The sequence below is a fragment of the Eimeria tenella genome, genomic scaffold, assembly GCF_000499545.2.
Source record: "Eimeria tenella Houghton genomic scaffold, Eth_scaff104, whole genome shotgun sequence".
In the NCBI taxonomy this organism is placed as follows: domain Eukaryota; phylum Apicomplexa; class Conoidasida; order Eucoccidiorida; family Eimeriidae; genus Eimeria; species Eimeria tenella.
The window spans coordinates 109563-125417 of record NW_013541466.1 but is presented as its reverse complement, the minus strand read 5'-3'; the positions used below and the strand labels follow the sequence as shown (position 1 = coordinate 125417).

Sequence of the window (15855 nt, the reverse complement as noted above, 5' to 3'; positions counted from 1 at the left end):
ATGCTGCTGCTGCTGCTGCTGCTGCTGCTGCACGGCCGTCCTCTCATCGCGCTCGCGGCTGCGGCTCATCCCCCTCCCCGCCAGCGCTGCTGCTGCTGCTGCTGCTGCTGCTGCTGCAGACGTCGCCGCCGCCCGCGCGTCTGGGGGCTGTGGGGGGCGCAGTGCTGTCTTGGCTTTCTGCTGCTTCCGAAACAGCAGCAAAAGCTGGCCTGGGGGGAGAGCAAGGCAGCCGCGTGCTGCAGTCCGTTTCTTCCGCCATTCGCAGACACCAGAAGCAGCAGCTGCACCCCCTCAGCAACAACCCTTCCGTGCGGGCTCCTGCTGCTGCTGCTGCTGCTGCTTTCGTCGTGCTGCTGCTGCTGCTGCTGCTGTTTTCGTCGTGCTGCTGCTGCTGCTGCTGTTTTCGTCGTGCTGCTGCTGCTGCTGCAGTAGCAACGGGGCTTCGCAGGGAAGCTCCGTGATCCTGCAGTGCATGCAGTGTTTGCATGCTGCACCCTCTGCTGCTGCTGCTGCTGCTGCTGCTTCTGCTGCTACAGAATGACCCGAACAGCTGCGCGAGTGGCGCCGGCTGGTGCGCCATAGTCGACGACGTGCTGGAAATGAATTCGGACAGAAGGGCCTGTAAGGGAAGAATTTGCTGCTGCTGCTCTGCTTCTTGCTGCTGTTGCTGCTGCTGCTGCTGCTGCTGGCTGTGCTGTGGCGTCCGATGCCATTGCTGCTGCTGTTGCTCTGCGGGGACTGCTAACGCCCTGCTATCAGTGGCCTGTTGCTGACGCGTCATTGGCTGTGTCTCAGTTGTTCACGCCTTTGCTGCTGCTGCTGCTGCTGCTGCTGCTACAGTTATCGAGATGGAGTTGAACATGCTGCAGCAGCAGCGGCCACTACCTCCGCAGCCGGCGCCCGTGGGATCGTGCGATCCCGTGTGGCGGCGGCTGGACGAAGCAATGGAGTTGCTGTCGCAGCGGAAAGCAGCAGGAGCAGCAGTAGCAGGAGCAGCAGCAGCAGGAGCAGCAGCAGAAGGAGCAGCAGCAGGGCCAGCAGCAGCCAGAGGCTTCGAAGCTGCTGCTGCTCCCTCCCTCTCTCCCGTGTCTTCTGCGTCGACAACAGCGTGCAGATCAGTTGCTTCCCCCCGCGGAACTCCCCCGAGCAGCAGCAACAGCAGCAGCAGCAGCAGCAACAGCAGCAGCAGCAGGAGCAGCAGCAGCAGGCGGCCGTTTGAGATAAGGACCTCCGAAAGGCTGCACGTGCAGCGGACGGCGGCGCTGCTGCGGTCTTTGGGCCGCGAGAGAGCAGCAGAAGAAACAGAAGAAGTTTCTGCTGCTGCTCTGGCTCACCAGCGGCTGCTGCTGCAGCTAGCTAGCCAGCGGCAGCACCTGCAGCAGCTAGCCAGGCAGGCCCTGGCGAGGCCCACGCAGCTGCCCGAGAGTCTCAGCCACTGGATGGCGGACTCTGCGCAGTATTGACCTGCTGCTGCAGCAGCTGCTGCTGCAGCAGCTGCTGCAACAGCAGCAGCTGCAGCAGCAGCAGCTGCTGCTGCTGCTGCGGTCCTGCTGCTGGGGCAGCACGCAGCGAGAAACAGGTTACCGTCAGGGGGAGCTTTGCTGCTTACGCTGCAGCAGCTGCAGCAGCTGCAGCAGCTGCAGCAGCTGCAGCAGCTGCAGCAGCTGCAGCAGCTGCAGCAGCTGCTGCGCGAGCGACCTATTGTCTCTGCTTGTCTTGCGTGTATGCAGTAGCTTTTCGGTGCTGTCGCTGCTGCTGCTGCTGCAGCTGTTGCTGCTGCGTTGGGGGCGTCATTTATGGCTGAGTCTTTTGCCTGCCGCTGCTGCTGCTGCAGCTTGCGAGAAGCAGCAGCAGCAGCAGCAATTGACTGCGGCAGCGACGAATATGCAGCAAGCAGAAAAGCACTCTCTGCAACACCCGTGCTAGGGTTTAGGGTTTAGCAGGAGCCGAACTAGGGTTTAGGGTTTAGCAGCAGCCGAGCTATGGTTTAGGGTTTGGAAGCACCGAGCAAGGGTTTAGTGTTTAGGGTTTCGCGTGAGCTTCGCTGTCACTGCAGCAGCTGCTGCTGCTCCCTCAGGTAGCTACTTGCTGCTTGAGGCTTCTCCTGCTGCTGCTGGTGCTGCTGCTGCAGTCTGCTTCGGCAAACCCTAAACCCTAACTTTCTCTCTCTGCAGCAGCATAGAGGCCACAAGGGGGCCATAGACCGTTTTGCTTCCCTTAAAGAGGAGACAAACCCTAAACCCTAAACCCTAATTGGGCCCATAGGGGAGGCAGCAGCTAGCTACCCGTGTGGTGCGCCCAAGCTGCGGTTGTGCAGCAGCGGCAGCAGCAGCAACGGCAGCAGCAGCGACAGCAGCTGCAGCAACGTCACCAGCGGCTTAAACGACAGCAGCTGCAACTGGAGCAGCTGCTGCAGCAACGGCAACGCAGCGTCAGCAGCAGCAGCAGATGGTGCACGAGCGATGCAGGAGAAGCAGCAAAGGCAGTGCACATGCAGCAGCAACAGCTGCTGAGGCACAGCGAGGCAGCAGCAGCGGAAGCAACAACGACGCCGCTGCTGCTGCAGCAGCAGCGGCGAAGGCAACAGTGATCCAACTGGAGCAGCAGCTAAAGCAACCGCAATGTCGCAATGGAGGCAACAGCAAAAGAAGCAACGGCGATCCAGCTGCTGCGCAGCAGAAGCAACAGAGGCAGCAGCAGCAGCAGCGGAAGCAACAGAGATCTGTGTGTTTTCAAAGCTAATTATTTTCCATAATTTTATGCAACAAAGAAACGCCTTCCCATTTGTTCCGGAATGAACGTGCACAGCTGAGCCCCCGCAGCAGCAGCAGCAGCAGCAGCAGCAGTAGCAGGAAGGCCTCCCTCCAAACATATTCAGAATCAAAGCTGCACTATATTGGGGCACGCGCTATTGTGTATTGAAGACAGCAGCAGCAACAGCCCCAGATGCTGCTCTGATGCTGCAGTTCTTGCTCCAGTTGCTGCTGCTGCAGCTGCTGCTGCTGCTACCCTGATCACTGGCCTGCATGCCTGTCTTCAGTGAAACTGCTTATGTAGAGTTCTCCCACCAAACGAAAGTGACGAAGAAAGGCGGCAGCTGCGGCAGCTGCTACAGCTGCTGCTGCTGCTGCTGCTGCTCGGAAGCCAGCCCCCTCGGTCGAGCAGCAATAGCCGCTGCTGCAGCTTCTCTAGTTGCTGCTGCTGCTGCAAGAGGTAAAAGATCCTCTTTAACTCTGCAAATAGAACCCAATTATCCGTTTGTTTCTTTCCTCTGGATAGACAGTAGAAAGCCACGCGTCCACGCGCTCTTCTGCTGCTGCTGCTGCTACTGCTGCTGCTGCTGCCTAAAGCGGCGCCGCCGACGAAGGCAGCAGCTTACAGCAGCAGCAGCTGCAGCAACTGCTGCAGACTTGACCAGGCATCTGCAGCAGCAGCAGCAGCACTAGGGTGTGCGTACACACCAGGGGCTGCTGGTGTGCCTCCACTGGCGACACAAGCAGAATCCCAGCTGCTGCTGCTGCTGCTGCTGCAGCTACTGCTGCGGTAGCCCGTGCTGCTGCTGCTTCCGAGCAGCACAAAGTATACTTCACGGACTCTTCCCCGTGTCCTCGCGGCTTCAGCCAGGGCCTGGCCCCCCGTTGACGTTCCAGGCAGCAGCGGCTGCAGCAGCACAGCAGCCGCAGCACAGCAGCAGCAGCACAGCAGCAGCAGCAGCAGCACAGCAGCAGCAGCAGCAGACTCTTGGGATACGGTGATGCCCATCTGCTGCAGCCGTTAGCCGAGCTGCTGGAGGTGCTGCTGCGTCTGAAGCAGCAATGCGCCAAGGCACGAGCAGCAGCAGCAGCAACAGCAGCAACAGCAACAGCAGCAGCAGCAAGCGATGCCACTTCACACGACTTCTGCCCCCCACACCCACGCGGATGCCTCAGGGGGACTCGGGACGGAGCCGTAGCACAATGAATTCCAGCAGCAGCAGCAGCAGCAACAGCAGCAGCAGCAACAGCAGCAGCAGCAACAGCAGCAGCAGCAACAGCAGCAGCAGCAGCAGTAACACTATCGCCAGCACGTCTGTTAAAGCTGAGAGGTTTCAACAGCTCCTGAGTCGAGATGTAATAGACGCAGGTATGCTCTTGGCAGCAGCAGCAGCAGCAGCAGCAAACACAAGCAGCAGCAGCAGCGACAGCAGCAAACTCAAACAGCAGCAGCAGCTGCTGGTGCAGCAGCAGCATTTGCTGCCATTTCTCGCTACCCGAGCCTTCCATGCGTAAGGCGGACAAAATGACTGTAGACAGGAATGCATGCTACCTGTTGCTATTGCTGCTGCTGCTGCTGCTGCTGCTGCTGCTTTGGATGCAGGAGAGTTAAGGAACTTACTGTGGGGTGGAGTGCCGAGCTGCTGCTCCGCAGAAGTCCGGAGCGATGCCTGGCGAATCATGTTGGTGTGCTGCTGCTGCTGCTGCTGTCGCTGCTGCTGCTGCTGCTGTCGCTGCTGCTGTTGCTGTCGCTGCTGGTGTTGCTGCTCTTGTTGCTGCTGCGGATTGCTGTCGGCGCTGCTGTCGCTGAGCGTGTTGCTGCTGGTGCTACTGCTGCTGCTGCTGCCGCAAGCCCACCTCGGTGTGGGTCCGAGGGTTTAGGGTTTAGGGTTTAGGGTTTACTGAATGTGTGGATCCCTCAGGGATATTTGCCGCTAACTCGCGACAGGAAAGACGCAGGTACTTAAGGCTTAGACTTTAGGGTTTAGGGTTTAGGGTTTAGGGTTTGGGGCTTGCCTTGCTGGGGCCTTCTATGCGGACTACGGAGTTGCTGCAGCTGTTGCTGCTGCTGCCGCCGCGAGTTGCTGCTGCTGCCGTGTGTTGCTGCTGCTGGTAGTGCAATTAGATGTTGCTGCTGCTGCTTTTGTTGCAGCAGCTGCTGGTTTTTGCTGCAGCTTCTGCTGCTGCTGCCTTTGCTGCCGCTTGTGGATGCTGCTGCCGCATATTGCTGCTGTTGCTGCTGCTGCTGCTGCTGCTGCTGCAGCGCTGGCGAAGAAGAGGGCGGACTACCAAGAGCTGGTCCAGGTAGGAGCCCCCAGCCCTCCCTAAACCCTAAACCCTAACGCTAAACCCTAAACCCTAGCCCTAAACCCTAAACCCTCGTGTAGGCAGTTCGGTGGGGAGTTACGGGCTGACGCGAGCAGCAGCCGCCGCCGCGGCGCCGCGCCGCAAACCCCACCCCCCAAACCCCAAACCCTAAACCCTAAACCCTAAACCCTAAACCCTCGGGTTTGCTCGTGCTGCAGCACTACTACAGCAGAGGGGAAGCTTCAGCAGAAGAAGTGAAGCTGCTGAAGCAGCTTCGCGTGGACTTGCCGCGGACCCACGCGGGCAGGAAGTTCTTTGCCCACCCCCGCATTCAGCTGTAAACCCTAAACCCTAAACCCTAAACCCTAAGCCCTAAGCCCTAAGCCCTAAGCCCTAAACCCTAGGGTCTAGGTCTCAGCTCTCTTGCGAGGCGCAGCTGAGCAGCAGCAGAGGCGGTGGAGGCCCTTGGGGCTGCGGTTTACCTTCTACTGTTTAGGGTTTAGGGTTTAGGGTTTAGGGTTTGGGGTTTAGGGTTGACCAGAGCACAGGTGCGCCCACCTGCTGCTTTGCGCTGGCAGTAGCTCAGGCTGCAGCAGCAGCAGCAGCACCAGCAGCGCCTGCAGCAGCAGCGCAGCTGTCGTTGCTGGACTTTACGCGGGCTGTGCTGCTGCAATCTGTTCTGCTGCTGCTGCTGCTGCTGCTGCTGCTGCAGGGGTATGGAGCGCGCATTATTTCTGTGGGCCGTCAAGCACCCAGCCAGCGGCTATGTGCAGGTGCGCACTTGGGGTTTAGGGCTTAGGGTTGAGGGTTCAGGGTTTAGGGTTTAGGGTTTAGGGTTTAGAGTTCAGTGTTCAGGGTTTAGGGTTTAGGATTTAGGGTTTAGGATTTAGGGTTTAGGGTTTAAGGGTGGCTGCTGGTCATACTGTTCTCAGGGCATAAATGATTTACTGACTCCCTTCGTCGCAGTGTTCCTACACGCAGCGCTCGGTAGGGTTTAGGGTTTAGGGTTTAGGGTTTAGGGTTTAGGGTTTAGGGTTTATGGTTTAGGGTCAGAGTGCTCTGGAGTACCGTTAGGGTTTGGAGTCTTCGTTGCGTATCTGTTCCCTGTATCTGGAAAGTTGGCAACAGGGTCCTTCAGGGTTTAGGGTTTAGGGTTTAGGGTTTAGGGTTTAGGGTTTAGACTTTCTGCTGAGGGTTTGCGGCGTGCTGCTGCTTTTCAGGGAGAGATCCCGAGGAGCTTTCTATTGACGAGGTGAGGCCTTGCAGCAAAAGGAGCAGCAGCAACAGCAGCAGCAGCAGCAGCAGCAGCAGCACGAGCTGAGATTTTGCTGCTTGCTGCTGCTGCAGGTAGACGAGAAAGTGCTGCTGCAGGTTGAGGCGGACAGCTTTTGGTGTCTCGCGAAGCTTCTGGCCCATATTCAGGTCTGCTCCTGCAGCTGTTGTTGCTGCGGCTGCTGCTACAGCTGTTGCTGCTGCTGCTGCTGTTGCTGCTGCCGCTGCTGCTTGTTCTTGTAATGGATCACAAAGGGCTGCTCCCTCCTTCGCGCGTAGTGCAGTTGCTGTTGCTGCTGCAGTTTGCGGCTCCAGGCACAGCTCAGATTATTGCTGCTGCTGCTGCTGCTGCTGCTGCTGCTGCTGCTGCTGCTGCAGGATCACTACACGTTCGGACAGCCGGGCATTCGCCGTCTTGTCGTTCGGCTGCGGGACATCGTCAAAAGGGTTGATGGTGCGTTGCTGCTGCTGCTGCTGCTGCTGCTGCTGCAGGCTAGCCGCTGTGCTGCTGTGGCATTGGCTGCTGCTGCTGCTGCTGAGCAAGCAGCAATTGATGCAGCGACTCACTGCTTTTGCTGCTACTGTCGCTTTGCTGCTGCTGCAGAAGGCCTTTACCAGCACCTGGAAGACCACGGGGTCGATTTGCTGCAGGTCACTTTCCGCTGGATGAATTGCTTGCTCATGCGGTATGTTGCTGCTGCTGTTGCCGCTGCTGCTGCTGCTGCTGCTGTTGCTGCTTCCTTTGGTTGGCGCTTCTTTTGTGTCCGTTGCTGCTGCTAGCTGTCTCTGCTGAGATCATTGTCTGCCGTTGCTGCTGCTGTGCTACTGCTGCTGTACTACTGCTACTGCTGCTGCTGCTGCTATACTGCTGCTGCTGCACTGCTGCTGCTGCTGCTGCAGGGAGTTCCCTCTGAGCTGCGTAATTCGACTGTGGGATACTTACATAGCGGAGCAGGCGGAAGGCTTTTCGGACTTCCACGTCTACGTCTGCGCAGGTGCTGCTGCTGCTGCTGCTTCGCTGTTGCTGCTGCTGTTGCTGCTGCTGCTGCTGCTCTTGTTGCTGCGGGCAAAATGTTAGCTGCAGCAGCTCTAGGTGAAGAGCCAGTGCTCCGCAGTGGGGCTCTGCGGAGGCCTAGAGGCTGCTGCAGCGGCTGCTGCTGTTGCTGCTGCTGCTGCTGTTGGAGCAGCAAAGTGTCTGCAGCTCCTTTGTGTTCAGTTTTTCTCGTAAACTGGTCGAGACAGCTGAAGCAAATGGATTTCCAGCAGGTGAGGAATAAGTGCTGCTGCTGCTGCTGCCGCTGCTGCTGATTATGGTGGGCACTTCTAGGTGTTTGCTGCTGCTGCTGAGCAGCGATCTGCTGCAGCGCGCGAGCTTAATTGCGAAAGCTGCTGCTGCTGCTGCTGCTGCTGCAGATGATACTGTTTATTCAAAATTTCCCTACGACAACATGGGGCCCTCAAGAGATCGAGACGCTGCTTGCTGAGGCGTAAGGCTGCTATTGCTGCTGCTGCTGCTGCTGCTGCTATTGTTCCTGGTATTGTTGCTGCTGCTTGTCGGTGCGCGCGCATTCAAGGGCTAGGCATGTTGCTGCTGCTGCTGCTGCTGCTGCAGGTTCGTTCTCAAATCTCTTTACCATTCCGCACCCAAACACTTAAACTAAAGTAAAGTGCGAGCGTGCAGAACTACAGCGGCAGCAGCAGCAGCAGAACGGTGCAGCAGCCAATGCAGCAGCAACAGCAAGGCCCAATGTTTTGCAGCCCTGCAGCGAAAAATGCTGCAGCAGGTCCCGCGTCTGGTGCTCGCCGCTGCTGCTGCTGCTTGTTGCTGCTGCAGCTGCAGCCGCTGCAGCAGCTGCAGTCAAATGTTCCCGAGGGCTCTACTACCTCATCGCGTGCTGCCAACAGGGACAGGCTGCAGCAGCGAAGCAGACGGGCTGCAGCAGCAGCAGCAGCAGCAGCCTCAGCAGCAGCTTCAGCAGCAGCAGCAGCCTCAGCAGCAGCTTCAGCAGCAGCAGGGGGGGCTCCCTCTGCTGCAGCAGCAGAAGGGGGGCTAGTAGCTTCGCTTTTCCTTAACTCGAGGAGAAATTTAATAGTGCAGTAGACTGCAGCAGCAGCAGCAGCAGCAGCAGCAACTGTAGTACCAGCTGCGGTTAGTTTATTGGAGTTTTTTTGCGTCGTTGACGCTGCTGCTGCAGTGGAGCAGCGCTGCTGCTGCGGCAGCTCGTATCTACACAATCTGGGGCTTGCGGCCTAGCGCAAAAGTTTCAAGAGCCTCCTAGGGTTTAGGGTTTAGGGTTTAGGGAACGTTAGGGTTTAGAGTCTGGGGTTTACGGCGGTTTAGGGTTTAAGGAACGTTAGGGTTTAGAGTCTAGGGTTTACGTCGTCAGCGTATCAGGGTTTAGGGTTTAGGGTTTATATTGCGTCTGTGTCAGCTGAAGATATAGATGTTTATTATATGGTGCAAATGTAAAAAGTATATATATATGCATATATATATATATACTTGTATATATGTATGTAAATATATATATTTATAAATAGTATATATTATGAAAAGTCTCTAAAGAAGTGCATGCGCTGGCATAAACAACCACAGTCTGTGTGGGTACGCAGCTCCGGGGTTTAGGGTTTATGTGGATATAAATGTTAGAGCAAGTCTGCGCAAATTAGTATTTATCTCAATTAAATTTAACTTTATTTGCAAATATAAGTTAAATATAAATTAAGTACACTCTAAAAGTAGAAGCGAAGTACTTTTAAACGAAAAAAGGCGCAAATGGAGATGTGCGTTACTTGGGGTGTACGTACACTCTAGGGTGTATGTATCTACAGCTGGCGCGGCAGCCTTTTTTTGAAGTTGGAGTTTTTATGAATTGTGGAGTTGGCGCTTTTATAAATACTTTAAAGTCTTCAAAATAAAACAATAGAACAAAATTGCACATCTAAAAGTGTAAATATGTATTTCTTTCGTTTGAAGTGTCCACTTTGAATTGCGAACATCAGGTGTGCAGAGAAACGCGCACCCGTAGAAACACTCGAATGAACACACGTAAGTACAAATATAAATCTAAATATGAATATAAATATATATTTTAAATATTTATTTGTTTGTAGTTTCAGTTTAAATTATAAAATTAGGTGTGCATAAAAGCGCGTTGAGAATATCGTTCTGTGTAGCGAGCGCATGCACGCCAGGTGTCTAGACACTTGACACTCCCGTTGCGTTTACCCCTAAACTCCTTGAAATCAGAACAAGGCAGATTAATTTGAACTAAAAATAAATGAAATACTTTGAAATGAATAAATCTTCTTTCTCTTTTTGATTCAATTCATTTATTTCGGGCTCTTTTGCTCTTGTGTACAGACACCGCGTGCCTGTGTCTCAGTCGTTTCGGCAGCCTCGGAAAGCTGAAAAGAGGGTCAAAGTGGCGAATTAATTTGCAAATAAATTAAAAAAATAAAAAGTAAATGAAACGATAAATTAATTTACTTTAATTAAATTTGTATTCCACTTCTAAGGCTTGTTGCTGTGGAAACGGCGGAACAGCGGATGCATTTCCGCCGCGGGCTTGGGGCCCCGGGCGCTGCGTGGGGGCCCCCGGGGGGCCTCAAAGCCTAAAAAGAAGCAAAAAGAGCAGAAAAGACATAAAATGAAAAAGAAATACCATTTGAAATGAAAAGAAAACAATTCAGTGATCAAATTTAACTCTTTTGGGTCAAATAAGCTCGAAAAATGAACAAAAAAGACAGAAAGGAAGCAATTTTGCGTGAAGACTTACATTCATACCTATTGCATTTATGTTTACAATTATGATTCATAATTGCAATTTATATTTATATTCATATTTAGAATTCATATTTGTATTTATATTTGTATTTATATTTATTTGTCATTTATATTTTTGTCTGTTGCTTTTATTTATATCTGTTATTTATTATATTCATATTTGTGTTATATATATCTGACTTCATCTATACAGAGTCACGGGAGCACATGATGCAGCAACGTACCCTAAACCCCAAACCCTAAACCCTAAACCCCAAACCCCAAACCCTAGACCCTAAACCCTAGGGGGAAGCGAAGCTGTGAGTGGAGGGCTTGCCCGAAATTCCGGCGAGTCCTCCCTGGACGACTCGCACGTTGGGTTGCTGCTCGTGCTGCTGCTGCTGCTGCTGCTGCTGCTGCTCCTGCTGCTGCGGCAAATAAGCCCCTTCGTCTTCATCTTCATCCAAACTTTTGTCCAAATCATCACTCAGCAAAATGTCCCGCAGCAGCGCCTGCTGCCGATCCCGATCCCCGTAGACGAGGGTTTGCTGCTGCAGCGGCAGGTCTCTGCAGTGCAGCACTTTGTACGAATAGCCCTGCAGCACCGCCCCAAACCCTAAACCCTAAACCCTAAACCCTAAACCCCAGCCCGCGCGTTTGTCCGAAAGCCCCCGCAGCAGCGGCCCAACCCGCAAACCCTAAATCGCAGGGCCTGCCTGCCGCGCGCCGCGGCCGCGGGCGCCGCCGAGGGTCTAGGGTTTAGGGTTTAGGGTTTAGGGTTTAGGGTTTGCCTGGTCGATGATGAACTGCTGCCTCTTGTCCGCGTAAACCATTTCCAAAGTGTCTTTGCTTATTAAAGAATAAAAATATGCATTAAAGCCTCCGTCTTCTTCCGCCCCGCGCGGCTTCGCCCGCAAAATCCGCCCCAGCCGCTGCGCCTCCTGCCGCCTGCGGTGTACGTACACCCCACGCTGCTGCTGCTGCTGCTGCTGCTGCTGCTGCTGATGATGGTGCTCCTGTTCGTTCTTGGGTGCTAGGCCTGCTGCTACTCCTTCTAGTGCTACTGCTGCTCGCGCTGCTGGTGCGGCTACTCTTGCTGGTGCTGCTGCTGCTGCTGTGCTGCTGGTGCTGCTGCTGCTGCTGTGCTGCTGCTGCTGCTGCTGACCTGGAAGCAAAGTTGAAGGAGATTTGTATGACGACGTTTGCGCACGGAATGTCAATTGCATTGTCTCCGACTTTCGAAAGAAAAAGGGTGTTGAAGGAGCTTTCATTCTGCGCCCAACCCGAAACCCCAAACCCCAAACCCTAAACCCCACCCCCAAACCCTAAACCCCACCCCCAAACCCTAAACCCTAAACCCTAAACCCTAAACCCTAAACCCTAAACCCTAAACCCCGCTCCCCCCCCCAAGGCCCCCGAAAGGCGCGGCGGCCCGCGGCTGCGCGGCGCGGCGCGGCGCGCGCCCGCGCGCGTGCAGGGTCTAGGGTTTAGGGTTTAGGGTTTAGGGTTTGTTGCCTTGAACTTGGTGAGGATGGCCATGCGCTCCGGCGGGCACACTTTGCCGTAAATGAAGGGCCTGTTCAGCGCACGCGCTGCATGCAAGAGGGCAAACACGTTGTCGGAAAAAACAATTATTTTGTCGCCTTTGGCTTCGTGGAACTTGAGCAAAAACTCGCAAACCATCAACTTGGAGGGGTTGCACACCCACAGCTTCCGCTGCTTCGCGTACGGCGCCTGCCCGCAAACCCCAAACCCTAAACCCTAAACCCTAAACCCTAGGCGCTGAACCCCAAGCTCCGAAGCCGGAGGCCGGGACCCGGAAGCCGGAACTTTGAACCCTGAGCCCTGAACCCTAAACCCTAAACCCTAAACCCTGAACCCTGAACCCTGAACGCTGGGCCTGAGGCAAGAGGCGCCAGGCCCTGGATGCTGGACGCTGAACCCTGGGCAGTAGACCGTGAACCCTAAACCCTAAACCCTAAACCTCCTGGGCGCTAGGCTCTAAACCCTAAACCCTAAACCCTAAACCCTCGGGAGCCAGCGCTGCGCGAAAAACACACGCCGCCACCTCTGCGAGAAAGACCACAGCCTCCGGCCTAGAGTCAAGCCTCAGTGTTTGCGTTTAGGGTCTAGGGTTTAGGGTTTAGGGTTTAGGGTTTGCGTACTCTGAGGTACTCTCTGTAAAACTCGGCAGTCATGGGGCACCAGACTTCTTGGCAAGAGACTTTCGCGAGATAACCCTGAAGATGAATAATGAAATTTTAAAATTGAAGTTTGAAAAAAATAAATTTTAAATTTAATTTGAAAATTGAATTTAAAATTCAAAATTTGAAGTTTAAAATTTAGAATTAAAAAGAGTGGGAAAAGAGGAAAAAGAGGGCGGAAAAGAAAGGGAGGTTTCAACAATTAGGGTTTATTAAAAAATAAAAAAAAGAAATTTGAAAAGACAGAAAGGGAGGTTTAAAGAATAAGGGTTCATTATAAATAAAAAGCGCAGATCTGAAAATTGGAAATTTAAAATGAAAAAGTGGAAAAAAGACAAAAGGAAGGGTTTTAAAACAACTGGGGTTTATTAAAACACAAAAAGGGGAATTTGTAAATGAAAAAGTTGGAAAATAATATGGAAAAGGAGGCTCAGATAAATAGAGTTTATTAAAAGATAAAAAACGAAAATCTGAAGTTTGAAACGAAAAAAAGCGGAAAAAAGAGGAAGATGAAGTGGAGAAAAGACAGAAAGAAAGTTTTCAAACAATTAGGGTTTATTAAAACACAAAAGAGGGAGTTTTAAAATGAAAAGAAATGGTAGTTTAAAGAATTAGGGCTTATTGAAAACTAAAAAACAGAAAATTGGAAATTCGAAACGAAAAAAAGTGGAAAAAAGACAGAAAGAAGGGTTTTTAAACAAACAGGGTTTATTAAAACACAAAAAAGGGAATTTTAAAATGAGAAAAGTGGAAAAAAGACAGAAACGGAGGCTTAAAGAATTAGGGTTCATTAAAGATCGAAAAACCCGATTTTGAAGTTTGAAACCAAAAAAGTGGAAAAAAGGGAAATGAAGCGGAAATAATAGGAAAAAGACAGAAAGAAGGGATTTAAACAATTAGGGTTTACTAAAACACAAAAAGGGGAGTTTTAAATGAAAAGAAACGGCGGTTTAGAGAATTAGGGTTTATTAAAAACCTGATTTTGAAGATCAATCCAATTCGCCTCGTAGAGCTTCGGGCCAATAATCCACTGCAGGTCTTTAATCAAGTCATCTTCCCTCACCAGCGTGGCTGTGAGTCCCAAGCGGCAGTGGGCTCTGAAGGCGCAAATAAACGCTTCAAATGGATTAAATTTGGTTAAATTTATTCAAATTTTCTCAAATTTATTCAAATTCGTTCAAATTTTAGAAGAAAACACTTCAAATCCAGAAGAATGATGGGCGTTTCGCCTTCCCGCGGCAGCCCGCGGCGAGGGCGCTCTGCGGAAGAGGCCAAGTGGAAGAGTAAAACGAATTCAAATCATTTAAAAGTAATTTAACTAATTAAAATTAATTTAATTAATTAAAGTTAATTAAAATTAATTAAATAATGAACAAAGAACCTAAAATGCAAAAGAATGAGGGGCTTATTGCTGGCCATGTGTTTTTCAGATTTTGCAAATTCAAGTTTTTCCTTTGGCTGCAGATTGAAGGATGAATTTTTGAATTGTTTCTTTTGATCTCCGATTTGAAAACAATTAATTAAAATAAATTAAAATAAATCGAACAAAAAGAAATAAATTAAATTGAAAGAAGTAAAACAAAAGCAGCAAAAAGGGGGATTCAAGAGGACAAAAAGACGCAGAGAAGCTCTGCTGCAGCAGCAGCAGCAGCAGCAGCAAAAAGCAAGAAGCTGCAATTGATTTTGGAAGGGAATTAACTCAAAATAAAATAAAATTTGAAGTGCAATTTACATGCAATTAATTATTAAAACAAATAAATAACATAAATAAATAAATAAATAAATAAATAATAAACAATAAACAATGAATAATAATAAATATGAGGACTTCAGAAAACAGCCAAAAAGAGAAACAGCAAAAGTGCCCAAAAGAGCAGCAAAGCGTCTGCTGCAGCTTCCTCTACACCGCTGCCGTCGCAGCAGCAGCAGCAACAGCAGCAGCAGCAGCAGCACCAACAGCACCACCATCACCACCACCACCACCATAACCACCACCACGATCACCACCATAACCATCCGAATCACCATAACCAGCAGCAGCAGCAGCAGCAGCAGCAGCAGCAGGACCCGAACCACCATTACCATAACCATAACCATAACCATAACAGCAGCAGCAGCAGCAGCAGCAGGCCGCGAACCACCACAACATAACCACACCCATAACAGCAGCAACAGCAGCAGCAGCAGCAGGCCCCGAACCACCACAACATAACCACAACCACGACAGCAGCAGCAGCAGCAGCAGGCCCCGAATCACCACAACACAACCACAACCACAGCCATAACCGTAACAGCAGCAGCAGCAGCAGCAGCAGCAGCAGGACCTGACGAGGGCGTTGATCTTGCGGAAGGCAGGGGCCGGGGCAAACTGGACTTCGTCGAAAATGAGAATTCCCCATTCTCGACTTTGGATTTGGCTGAGGACAGCAGCAGCAGCAGCACTGCGGCGGCCGGAGAAGGCCAGCATGGTGTAGGTGCTCAGCAGCACGCCTGCTGCAGCGGGGCCCCACAGCTGCTGCTTGCTTTCTGCTGTCAGCAGCATTATTTCCTTTTCTTTTATGCTGCTGTTTTCCAAAAACTGCCGCTTCCACTGCTCAACAGCAACAGCAGAAGTTGTCAGCACCACCGCGCTGCGCTGCAGTGTACAGACAGCTGTAATTCCTGTCAGCGTTTTCCCCGCCCCACACGGCAGCACGATTATCCCGCTCCGGGCCCTCCCGTTGCTGAACATCTTCCGCAAAGCGCGCTCTTGGTAGTACCTGCAGCAGCAGCAGCAGCAGGTGCAGCAGCAGCAGCAGGTGCAGCAGCAGCAGCAGGGGCGCGGCAGAGAAACGGGAGAAAAAGCAGCAGCGCAACGTGCTGCACGATTATCCCGCTACGGGCTCCCCCGTTGCTCAGCATCTTCCACAAAGCGCGCTCTTGACAATATTTGAAGCAGCAGCAGCAGCAGCAGCAGCAGCAGCAGCAGCAGCAGGTGCAGCCGCAGCAGGGGATGCAGCAGCGGAAGCAGCAGAGCGGCGGCAGAAGCAGCAGCAGAGCAGCAGCAAAGGCAGCAGCAAAAGCAGCGGCAAAAGCAGCAGCAGCAGCAGCAGCAGCACAGCATGTAGAAGCAGTAACAACATGTGGTGCAGCAGCAGAAAGAGCAGCAGAAGGAGCAGCAGAAAAGGCAGCAGGGGGAGTAGAGGAAACAGCAGCAGAAACAGTCGCAAGAGGAGCAGCAGAAAGCCGAGAGAGAAACAAGAAGAGCAGCAGCACAAAAAGCAGCAGCAGTAAGAGCAGCAGCATAAAAAGCAGCAGCAGTAAGAGCAGCAGCAGGAAGAGCAGAAGCAGCAAGAACCGAAGCAGCAAAAACAGCAGCAGCAGCAGCAGCAGTAGCAGGAAGAGCATCCTAACCCCCATCATCACCACCATCATCATCATCCCCTCACCATCACCAGCATCGCCAGCAGCAGCAGCACCATCATCAACAGCAGCAGCAGCAGCAGCAGCAGCAGCAGCAGCAGCAAGACCTGATTTTGGTGGTGGACTTGAGCGTGAGGGACTGGAGTTTGGG

General features: G+C 52.4%; 6 protein-coding genes across 6 annotated transcripts; 4 read left to right on the top strand and 2 right to left on the bottom strand.

Annotated features, from left to right (window-relative positions):
* Positions 1-43: 43 nt before the first annotated feature.
* Positions 44-781, bottom strand: ETH_00033020 (uncharacterized protein; the record flags this gene model as incomplete). Its single annotated transcript, XM_013372717.1, has 1 exon — positions 44-781. One exon carries the CDS (start codon positions 779-781, stop codon positions 44-46), a length of 738 nt encoding a protein of 245 aa, XP_013228171.1.
* Positions 782-848: 67 nt separating this feature from the next.
* On the top strand, positions 849-1463 carry ETH_00033015 (TBC domain-containing protein, putative; the record flags this gene model as incomplete). The annotated part of the gene is made up of 1 exon (XM_013372716.1): positions 849-1463. One exon carries the CDS (start codon positions 849-851, stop codon positions 1461-1463), a length of 615 nt encoding a protein of 204 aa, XP_013228170.1.
* Positions 1464-2448: 985 nt separating this feature from the next.
* On the top strand, positions 2449-2742 carry ETH_00033010 (uncharacterized protein; the record flags this gene model as incomplete). Its single annotated transcript, XM_013372715.1, has 1 exon — positions 2449-2742. The coding sequence occupies one exon, from the start codon at positions 2449-2451 to the stop codon at positions 2740-2742; it is 294 nt and encodes a 97-aa protein (XP_013228169.1).
* Positions 2743-3815: 1073 nt separating this feature from the next.
* Positions 3816-7993, top strand: ETH_00033005 (TBC domain-containing protein, putative; the record flags this gene model as incomplete). The annotated part of the gene is made up of 15 exons (XM_013372714.1): positions 3816-4122; positions 4357-4439; positions 4676-4712; positions 5017-5057; positions 5279-5397; positions 5773-5833; positions 5993-6047; positions 6281-6312; positions 6408-6482; positions 6711-6786; positions 6937-7018; positions 7233-7327; positions 7549-7598; positions 7746-7819; positions 7945-7993. The coding sequence occupies 15 exons, from the start codon at positions 3816-3818 to the stop codon at positions 7991-7993; spliced, it is 1236 nt and encodes a 411-aa protein (XP_013228168.1).
* Positions 7994-8104: 111 nt separating this feature from the next.
* Positions 8105-8386, top strand: ETH_00033000 (uncharacterized protein; the record flags this gene model as incomplete). The annotated part of the gene is made up of 1 exon (XM_013372713.1): positions 8105-8386. One exon carries the CDS (start codon positions 8105-8107, stop codon positions 8384-8386), a length of 282 nt encoding a protein of 93 aa, XP_013228167.1.
* Positions 8387-10400: 2014 nt separating this feature from the next.
* ETH_00032995 (TFIIH basal transcription factor complex helicase XPB subunit, putative) lies at positions 10401-15033 on the bottom strand (the record flags this gene model as incomplete). The annotated part of the gene is given in 7 exon segments (XM_013372712.1): positions 10401-10694; positions 10890-11046; positions 11062-11370; positions 11621-11832; positions 12264-12338; positions 13279-13399; positions 14627-15033. 7 exon segments carry the CDS (start codon positions 15031-15033, stop codon positions 10401-10403), a joined length of 1575 nt encoding a protein of 524 aa, XP_013228166.1.
* Positions 15034-15855: the final 822 nt, after the last annotated feature.